Below are 10789 nucleotides of genomic sequence, written 5' to 3' on the forward strand. Positions count from 1 at the left end.
GAGACAGACCAGAAGGATTCAACTCTCCCCAGGGCATTTAGATAGCGGGGAAAGCACTGCTAAATGCTGTTAAGAACATTTACTTCCTGGGTCTTCTAATTTTTTGTTGTTTCCTGTGAATGAGCAAAACTGTGGAGAGAACGTGCTACCCTGTCATTTGAGTGACAGCTTCCCTTCTGCTTGACTGCCTTGATTGGGTAGCTGTCAAGCAAGCAGCTCCTTTTTGAGTGAGTGGTGAGACCATTATGGTATTCCAGGTGCTTTGAACACTTCATGGATTCACTGAGGAAACTATACTCCAACATCAAGGAATGCTGAAAGTACAGCCCTGCTGAAGCCACAAAGTTCTGCTTTGAGAGATCTTGTTGTACTTATGACCGCTTCAGGAAACCTGTACCAGATTTGGAAGACTACATTTTGGGCAAGACAAGCCTTAGTGAATGCTAGATGACCCTACACTTCCTCTAACTATATTTACTTAGGTAGGAGAGGAATAGGTCACACGTACCTGGTGGCACAGAAAAATCTGGTACTGGTACAATGTGAGGATTGGGACTGATCCTTATGTGAGCTTGTGACTATTCCTTATATAAGGTGTGTGATTGGTGGAAATGGAAGATATATATATAAATTTTCACACACAAGGCTGTGACTGGTAGAATTATAATCTGAACAAAAATGTGTCACATTTCTTCTGGCTATAGTAGGTGATTGTTGTTACTCCTTTTAGTCTGAGAATTTTCTATCTTGTATACCCTGCACATACCTGCTGCATCTCAGTGTTGTAACATTAGGACTCATATAGTCTACTGCCAAGGGACTCTTTGCCTGCTTGTGGTCTTTATTACAGGTGGAGCAGTCTGCATTGGTTATATGAAGAGCAGATGTTGGACCCTGGAGCACAGATGCAGCACTGATAAGAAGGCAACTAAGAGTTCCAGAGAACCCCTGGGGAGCTAAGGGCCCTGATCCTTAAAGCTCTATGATACAACAGTAGGCTGAAGAGTTATAGAGCATAACTGAGAGCAGAAATTGGAAGAAGCCTAAAATTATAATGGAAGCACTGAGAACCTGAGAATGTGAAGAGCCAAGATGGAAACCGAGAGCACAGGACTGTAAATCTGGGTCACTGGAAGTGCTGATAACTTCACCATGACTTCATTGGAAAACGTTGAGATAACCGCTAAGGGTTAAGGAGCTAAGGGCCCCAACACTCGAAGCTCAGGAACTGCCAGCTCTTGGATACTGGCACCTGAAGATCAGAGGAATAACCTTCAAGCACTTCAGGCAACAACACTCTGGCTCTGAAAGCTGGGAGCCTGCTTCTATAGATGTAGAGTTACTAGTTTCTGAGTGTGGAATCCCAGCTCATAAATTTCTCAAGTTTAGTGCCATCAACATTAAGCTTTATCTCTGATTTCTGTGTGAATAAAGCAAAAGAGCCATTAGTGCACCATTTGTGACACAGGTAAGAGGCACCCAGGGGAGACAGCTCAGGCTTCTGGGTGGGCCGTGCCAACAGAGGAGCCCAAAGTCAGGAAAACCAATGGGAGGGTGTTGCCTGGGTTCAGGCAAGAAAACATGAGAGAAGAACATGGGTGATCAGGTAAGAGAGGATAGCTAAGAGTCTCTACCTTGTGAGAGAAAAGGGGAAGGTCAAATCACTGGCCACCAGCTCATCAACTTCCCAGCCAGGAAATAGCCTCCAATGGTCCCTCAGCTTGCACGGATGGATGACTGGAAAGGAAATGTAAAGATGTCATTACTTCTCAAGTGTCTCTCTAGCCCCTGCCCTTCACTCCTGATTGCCTGCATCCTCCAGTATAGGCACTGTGGGGACATAGGGCAAGAACTGAGGGAGAACAGAGCTATTTAAGTGTTGATGGTTTCACCATTTTTAAGCTATGGGTGTATGGGAGAGTCACTGTCTCTCTACAAGCTCTGCTAGGGATGCTGTGAAAAGCAAAGGAGGTAAAGGATCTTGAGGGTCTTCATGAGTAACAAAGCACTGTGCAAACATTTGAGGGGTCATTAGGATTTCCTTAATCTTCCCTCTGTCAGTGACTACTTGCAAGAGGTGGTTTGGAATCTTAGTTTCAGGTTGTCAGTGACCCTTTCCCCTGAGCTGGTCTTTCTTCTTCCCAGTCAGACTCCCACATTGGACAGTGTGGTACTGCTCTGGCCCTTATATACATGGTCTCTGGCAGAATGTACATGGGCCTTGGGCAGAATAAAAGGCTCTATTTGTGACCTCCCTTGACATGACCTGAACTCAGAATCCTCAGTGGTAAGCACTGAGCCTATGGAGGATCTTGGAAGGAACTAATAGGAATCAGTCAGCAATCTGTTTGGGAATGTGCTCTAAAGAATGAAGAGGAACAGGCATATAAGAGATTTTCCTGGGAACATGAACCCAATCTTGATCAAAACACTAACAGGATGGGAGAAGGGCTGATAGTTAAGCTTTCTCCAATTTACAGGTCTTGAGATGGAGAAGAGGTTGTAAGTCAGGTTAAAAGTAGCTAGAGATAGGTGGGCAGGGTGTGATGAGAGTCTTATCACCATAGGCAGTGGGGTAGGATGTGTTGTGGTTTTCTTCAAGGCTCACATACTAAGTACCCAGTGCAATATTCAGAAGTGGAGATTTAACGGAATGATTGAATCATGAGGGTTTTGACCTAATCCATAGATTAATCTACTAATGGATTCATAATTGAATGGACTATCAGGAAGTCGTAAGAACTATAGAAAGACGTGATTAGAAGAAATGGGTCCCCAAAGGAGTGTCTTTGAAGGGTGTGTCTTGTCCTCATAGCATTTTCTTTCCCCTCTCTCTCTACTTCCCAGCTTCCACGAAGTGATAAACTTCTTCAGTCACATGCTCTTGTTGCCGTGATTTTTTTGCCTTATCACATATCTGCTGAAATAGGGTTAGTGGACCACGGGCTTAGACCTCTGACACCCTAAGCCAAAATAAATCTTTACTTTCTTAAGTGGATTTTCTCAGGTATTTTGTCACAATAGAAAGCTAGCACAGGGGTAGAAGTTACTTCAATGTGGACAGCAACAAGTCTCTGACCAGATCTGAGATAAGAGAAGTCTTTGACGGAGAGAAAGGAAAAGGAGAAAATCACTATGGAGTGATACACACCATGCATACAGGGCCTGATGCTTGTTAAGCTTTGGCTTGAACTGTCCTGTATTTGTCACTTCTGATGCTCTTGGAGGCAACAGGAGCAACACAAATTCATTTTACACATGAGAATATTGAGTCACAGGGCAGGAAGGGCCTTGTCCAACCCATAAGGGAATTGGGGCTTTTTAAATTGGCTGCCTCCCAGGGACTGCTAAGCCTTGTCTGCTCATTTCTTACTCATACCAGCCTTGTGAATCAGGATCTCTCACTTGCCCTCACAGAGGAGAACACTGAGGTCTATAGAATATTTCTGATAAGCTGAGACTCAGGTCACAGTTTGCCTCCCAGCAGTATGAAATTACTAAAAGTACTTAACAGTAGAAACTTGCGGTGATAATAGCTGTTTATTGCCTGCCACCTGCATGTCAGGCACTGTGCCAGCTACTTATATGTGTCCTGTCACTGAATGATCTTAACTTTCTACAGTTGAACTGCAACCACATGGGAAAACTAAGAGGCTTCTTCATCCTGGGACTACATGACTCTGACTGCTGGAGTTGATATCCAAGTTAGGATTCTATGATGTCAACACCTTGTACCTGCCCACAGCAATGTGAGTTACTATGAGCAGAGGGGGCCATAGAATCTGGCTGATGATGTTCCCTAAGATTATATGAGCCTGAGCTCCTTGTTCAAGACACTGTCAGGACTGGAGGAGTGCTGGTGGTTGAGTTTTCTCTGAGCTGAGAGTCTTGAGGTAGAGAAGAGGGAGGTCAGGCTCAAAATGATTGGATAGGTGGCATATGCATAAAGACAGGGAATTGGGATTGGGGTCTCTAGGCTTACCTGCCTTTGGCTCATTTTGTTACCTTGGGCAAAACACAGAACTCTCTGGGCCTCTGTCACCAGTGTATGGAAAGCCAGGTTGGGGAGAGGTTGATTCCTGGAGTCCCATCTGTGTCACCTCCCTGTGGCAGTGTATTCTGCTTCCTTTTTTCACATTTCTGTCCTCAGCTCAAGACAAAAAGACCACTCTGCCTCTGTGCTGGGACCCAATCTCAGGTTTTACTCACCCAGATTCCCACAGCAATGATGAAGACAAAGTAGATGCCCACCACCACAATGTCATAGACGTGCAGGCTGACTTCAGAACTCAGTAATGAGTTTGGCGCTGGATCAGCTCTAACTCCACCCTTTGAAGCTCCACGTCCCATTGTTGCTAACTCCTTGCTCATATGGTCATAAACGTGCGGGCTGACTTCAGAACTCAGTAATGAGTTTGGCGCTGGATCAGCTCTAACTCCATCCCTTGAAGCTCCAGGTCCCATTGTTGCTAACTCCTTGCTCATATGTTAATGCTGGTCCCGAGCAGGCTGGACTTTGAGGTTCTCCTGATTTCATTCCTTTCCTTTAATGATTAAACAGCCCCAAGCACTATTAGTCTTGAGAGAGCTTGGAGACCTCCTGACATGTGAGGTCCTGCCCACTTTTCTAACTGCCATGCACTTTCTTGCAGGACTTCTTCCCTCTCTCTCTCTCTACACACACCACACCACACACACACACACACACACACACACACACACACACACAAATGACGAGCCTTTCCCCTATCTTGAGAGAGCATTAGTTGCAGGCGAAAAGAAACAGAGCACTAGAACCCTAGAGCTGGTAGGGATTTTAACAAAGTGCTCAAGAAAGTGTTGTATGAAAGAGGAACCAAGGCTGAGGAAAGTGATTGTGACCTGGGAATGCAGACATCAGATTAATGCAACTTGCTTCACCCAATGGGAAGGAAAGGAAGTGAGAGGAAGAGTTCATCAGTCTCCTTCTAAAGAGGCTATTGCCTTTTACAAGGTGCCAGATATACCCTTACCTCCATCACACTGAGTTTCATATTCCCTATTTTACAGTGGAGGAAATGGAGACACAGGAAGAGACAAAGGTTTATTCCAAAGAACAGGGGTATCTGTGACAAGGCAGGGCCAAATTCACATATTCTGATGCTCTCATGCTTGCTGTCCTGTGCTGTGATAGATAACGTGTGAGGTCAGGTGGTGTTCTCAGATAAAGGTCCAGAGTTCTCTGAGGGAGAGCCATCTTCCAGGACTCACCCAGTTCGGTTTCTGGTCTCAGTTGTGTGATGCTTTTGATGATCTTTGGCAAGATGTTGTCTCTAAGTCAAGAGGTTCTGTTTTTTGCCTGCCTCACTGCTCCAAGGAGATCAGAATGTGTTCCTGAGAGTCTCTGCAAACCCTGGGCTGCTAAGTACCCAGTGTTAGCAGAAAAACCAGTGTCAGCTACCATCTTGCCAATAAGTCCAGATGCTAGGCACAAGGCACGCCTGTTCACATGGGTCCTCATAATAGCTAAAGCTGAACCTTACAGTATGAGCTCAGAACCTGTTCAATCTGAGCACTGCTGTACATTCACAGGCCAGTCCCAGGCTCAGGTGGATAAAGGGGCCCCATTGACCCATCTGCACCCTCAGCATCCTGTGAGAAGTATAGGGATCAATGTGGAGGACAGAACCTCTTCTCTTTTCTTTATGGGGTAAAGAAAGTAAAAGGTAGGGTTGTGGGCTTATTCTGCCTTGGGGCTTAGCCAAAAACATCAGGTATAAGCCATGCTGAACTACAAGGAGTTGGATTTGGATCTGCTAGGATCTCCCATTGGAATAGGGCTCAGCAGAATATAGCCCCCATTAGAGTCAAAAATCAGAAGGGAGAAGAGGCAGTTTTGCAGCAAAAAAATGTCCTTTATATGTATTTAAATATGTGTTTGTCAAATAAATGAGCTAGGCAAGCAACAAGGCCACTGTTGGCAACCTCAGAAAAATGTGAAGGACAAGTATCTTAGATGGTCCTTCTGACAGTCCCTGGTATGAACTTCTTGGAGGGACAGTGAGAGATGAGGCTGACAGACATGTGGGTGTTGGTCAGGGAAGGAAAGAGGCCAAGCGTGACCTTAGGCCTATGCATCCTTCCTTCAGAGAAGGTGAGGGGTGTAGCGGGGTGAAGACAGCTGAGCCTTAAACTTTTTCCCTCTCACCCAACTCCCATACACCAGGAAAGGCCACTTAGGCCCTAAGGGCTCTAGTGCTTACACACCCTGCCCCATGCCCCCAATTACCTTCTCACAAGTGCCTAAGGCTAAGCCCAAACTTTGTACAGCTGGCCTAATCCTAAAAACCAGCAGGTTTGGGAACACAATAAATAGTCCGACTTGAGATGGGTTAGAGCTCAGCTGACAGAATCTGGCAGCCAATACTGAATTCTGTCAGCTGAGGAAGAATGGAAGTGTCTTGGGGTCTACAGAGGAGGTCTCAGACTGAAGGATCCTGAATACTCCTCAGGAGTATGTATCTCCAGGAGTGAATTGCCCTTCTGCCTATTCTAGGCTCATGAGCTAAGCCTTCTTAGGAGAGCCCTATTCATCAGAGCTTTCCTGCTCTGAGATCATCTCTTTTTCTTCCTTACACTTCAGCTCTCAGGGTCAGAAGCTGCACTTCCCAAAAAGGGAGGGAGAAATAACCAGCTGAGAATGTTGCTTTTCCCCAAGACAGACAGACCCAGAAGCCAGCTGTAGAGGAGAGCAGGATGCACAAGGAAGAGAAATGTGGTCATTGAATCGAGGCAGGGGTCTTCAATAGTTGATGGTACTTGGCATTACAATTTCTGAGTAATATCTGAGTTGAGACTTTCTCTTTGGCCTTAATGTGGCAGGAGAATGCCCATTGCTTCATTGTAACTAGAAAACATAAAACTGATTGAATATTAATCTATGGATATACCAAGAAGTATGCTACATTGATCAAGTAGCTTAAGAAATTTGCTTTAAGGATCACCTCACTGAACCCACCATATCTGACTTACAGTGCATGGAAGATCAAGACCTTATGTCTGGCATCTCAGCCTGGACGGGTCTCTCTTAGGCTCTGGCTAAGTCCTTACTGAAAGTTTTGGAAACTAAATTTCTGCTTGGAATCCTGAGGCTAATGGATCCCCTAACCTCACAGCCTCATCATCCAGGGTCACTGCTCAACACACCAGTCCCTTTGGATAGCTCACATCTTCCATAGTCCTACCTTCTCCTGCTGCATCTGCTCGGCTCTCTCCCTTTTAACCATTCTGAAGGGCCTAGGTGAACAGGTGCTTCTAGAGTCTCAAGCTCTCCTCTACCAGCTGGCTGCCACATGGAACTTCCTGTGGGCACTTTCTGGAGGCTCTTCCTTCTCCTCCACCCCTCAGAGTTTGGGTCAGAACCCTCCCCATGCTTTCTTGCTGCTAGGGTTTATGATGGAGGGACTCCTGGAAGTGGCATGCTCACTCCCATTTCCAGGGCTTTGTATGTGCTGTGTCCTCTGTTATCACTCTTCCTTTGAAGCCTTCTCTGGTTCTCAGCCTGGAACATCTAGAGCCCCAGGGTACTCCTGCTTATTTCTCCAAATGCTGCTGCTTATTTGAGAACTGTCTGCCTTAGACATGAGTTGCTGGAGGTTCTTAATGTTCATGACCAAGTTACTGGAGCAAAGTCAGTGAGGGGAGTAGTGAGGCTAGCCTTCTAGAAACTCCCTCTTGGGGTCAATGTGGGATATGGGCAAGAATGAGGAAGCTGGTCCAATAGTGCAGGCAGACGGGGCATCAGATGAGGTGGAGAGAAGTCCTGGCTGCCCTCACAGAGAGGGATGTGTGCTGACCTGCATGGTTTCTCCCTGACCACCTGGAAGTCCTTCCCCTCCCTCAGCTCTTGGTGCCTGCAAATGCTCATTCCTTGAATAGACACGAGTGTGGAGAGCCTCAGTTTTGATTCAGTTCAAATGATATTGCCCCCAGAACAGGTTAGGTGGGAACTTTTGGTCAAGTGAAGGATAAGACGGTGAGGTGACCCTTAAGCTCATGGTGTTGGATGCTGACCATATACAGTGGCCCTTAGTCCTATCCTTTCCCACTTGCCACGGAATCAGTTCTCTTATGAAAGTGAACCCCCTTTCTGGTTTTTTCCAATGTATACTTTGAATTGAATTTCTGGATTTAATACAGTATATCTTAATCATATTTAGACTCCCTCCACTAGCTGCGCCCCCCCAACCCCCATAGTCCGCCAACAGAATTTCATGTATTCTGTTCTGACATATATGTTAATGCCTGTCGAGTCAAGTTTTGCACCCAGATGTCTCTCAGTGTGAGTTCATCCCTATTCCCTTTTGTAGAGATGGCTACAGGCTCCTGTGTCTCCTTTTAGCAACTCTTATCTCAAGAATAATTCTGGACATGCTCTGAGTGCCTCCTACTGGCCTCCACCCAGGGTATTTGCAAGTTCATCCTGTAAAACTGCTCTTAGCCAAGATTCCTGGGGACAACTTCCTCATCTGGAACAATGAGGGGCAAGGAGTTGAATGTGCCAGAAGCTCTGGTTGCTCACATCACAGACAGAATCTCAACTGGTATATGAGAATCTCACTTGACTTTATTATTTCCATTGTCAGATGAGAAAAATTCATTGGTTAGCTTCTGTGGCTTGTTTAGGTTGTGAATTTGGACTTGGATAACTCTTCAAGCTGCTCAGCACCACTGTGCCTTCCTTCCTTGCCCTATATCTCTAGCAATAAAAGACAGAAGAGGTACCCTTCCTTGTGGTTGGGTTGAAATCAGCCGTGTTGCTCCTTCCTGTGGGAGTTCTGAGCTGGGTACAAAGGTAGCAGTACTGGGAGAAGAGATACCCTGAGTCTGGGACTCAGTTCCAGAGACTTTGCTGGTCCCTCTCCTGCCACCCTCATTTTCACTCCCTTCTCCCTGCCTTGCTACGACTCTCAGACCTCAAGGCCTGGGGGATGCTCGTTTCACATTCTGTGTTCAGCTCAGTTCACATCCAGAATTTCATGTAACTCTCCTCATCTACTCACTGGGCACACCTGGGTCAGGCCCAGGTCAGGCCATGCCATGTACAGCTCCTAGGACATTTCAGTAGCCCTGAGAGTACAACTCCAGCAGCACCCCATCACTGTAGATGGCCTCCACAGGGATGGAGAGAGAAGCAAGTCTGAATCCTTGAGGGGAAAACAAATGGTCTGTGATGGTCAGGGTGGCACCTGCTGTCCTCTTTGAGGTGCCCTCTCTCTAGCTATCAAAGGTCAAGCAGCTGGAGGCCTCTCATGTGACCTGAAGAAGAAAGAAGACCACATGTGCACACACTGGATGCTTAATTCTAAGAGAAAAGATGATCAAGTAGAAGGGTAAGAATGGTAAAGATGGCAGCAGAGCACCAGGAATGGAGAAAAGAGGAGGAAGAGAAAGAGACTTACATGCTCCAGTCACTGAAAACATACCCCTGCACAACTGGCTGGTTCCTACCTGCACAACTTGGCCTGGACAAAGCTTTCTGGGCCCAGCGTTGCAGCATCAAGTTCCTGAACAGCAGTTCTAAGCACCTCTGGCTTGGTGTCTGATAACTTCTGTGAGTCATTTGAGACTGAGAGTGGGGCTGGCTTTACCCCCAGGGGAGGAGAAAGGGGGAGGCCCTGAAATCTCATTCCAGTGCATTGGGCCTTGAGGTTCTGAGTGAGAGTATCTGTGTGTCACAAGATATGGTCCTGGAGGACACTGAATAGGTGGGAAGGGAGACAGCTCAGTGTGAGGCTCTGTCACTGCTGCTGTGGTTACAGCCTTGCTCTATACCTGGGCAAACAGGTTTTTCAATGCAGGAATACACAGACTTTCAGTTGCAGATGAACAAATTCTACATTCTAATGTACAGTGACATGGTTACTTAATAATGCCATTTGTATTCTTGAAGTTTGCTAAGGAAGTATAGCCAAAGTTACACTTAAAGGGTGACTATTGGAAGTGATAGATGTGTTGGTTAACTTGATCGGGGGAATTATTTTCCAATGTAAAATTATAAATGCTGAATGCTTTACATCAAATCACATTTGATATATAATTTTTGTTAACTGTGTTTTAATAAAGCTGGGAAGAATAAAATGAGGCCCTCCTCTTGGAAGTGCTGGCTGATAGGGGAAACACAGGAGGTTAGGATGTTTGTAGTGGTCTTGTAGTTTGGCTTCTGCACACCTGTGAGGGGCACACTTGTGCACATCCACTCTCACATACTCCCTGCTATTGGCAGTTTGCCTATGGAAACTCAGAGGAGTAATAGGAATACAGTCTGAATTCAGACAACCCCATGTTCATTTACTCCCTTCGCTCACTAGCAGGGTAATGGGGACAAAGAACTTCACATTTCTCTCTCCTTTGTGTCCTTTATAAAAAGGTGATAATACCTGTCTCACAGGCCAACAGAAGAAGGTAAGAGTGGGCATGAAAGTGTTTTGTGAACTGAAAACTGCGGTGTTCCTGGGAGGCATGGCTGTTTCTTGAGGTTCCAATGGGTTTCCAGAGTGGAGTGTGATTGTCCTTGGCATGGCCTGGAGCTGCAGTTCAGTGAGGTTGAACACTGAATCCTTCATGGTGCTGGAGAAGCATCTTACTCACAAAACCCAAGATTTGACATTTGTAAAATAAGATGATAATACTTGCTTCCTGATCAGTTGGAAGTATTAAACTTTATAATAGTTAGGGAACAAGATTCTGAAATGGGACTTTCTTTATAGTAGGTGCCAATCCCCACCCCTGACCATTCTAGGAGTGAAAC

At 45.9% G+C, this 10789-nt stretch overlaps 1 protein-coding gene across 1 annotated transcript in view; it reads right to left on the reverse strand.

Moving 5' to 3' along the window:
- Nucleotides 1-4371, reverse strand: part of LOC103746026 (sodium/glucose cotransporter 4-like) — a 27632-nt gene extending 23261 nt beyond the window's left edge. The window contains 2 exon segments of the mRNA XM_008848084.1: nucleotides 1666-1737; nucleotides 4210-4371. Of these exon segments, the coding sequence (XP_008846306.1) occupies nucleotides 1666-1737; nucleotides 4210-4371 (234 nt within the window).
- Nucleotides 4372-10789: the final 6418 nt, after the last annotated feature.

This window comes from Nannospalax galili, unplaced genomic scaffold (genome assembly GCF_000622305.1).
Source record: "Nannospalax galili isolate Female #2095 unplaced genomic scaffold, S.galili_v1.0 scaffold4244, whole genome shotgun sequence".
NCBI classification, from domain to species: Eukaryota; Metazoa; Chordata; class Mammalia; order Rodentia; family Spalacidae; genus Nannospalax; species Nannospalax galili.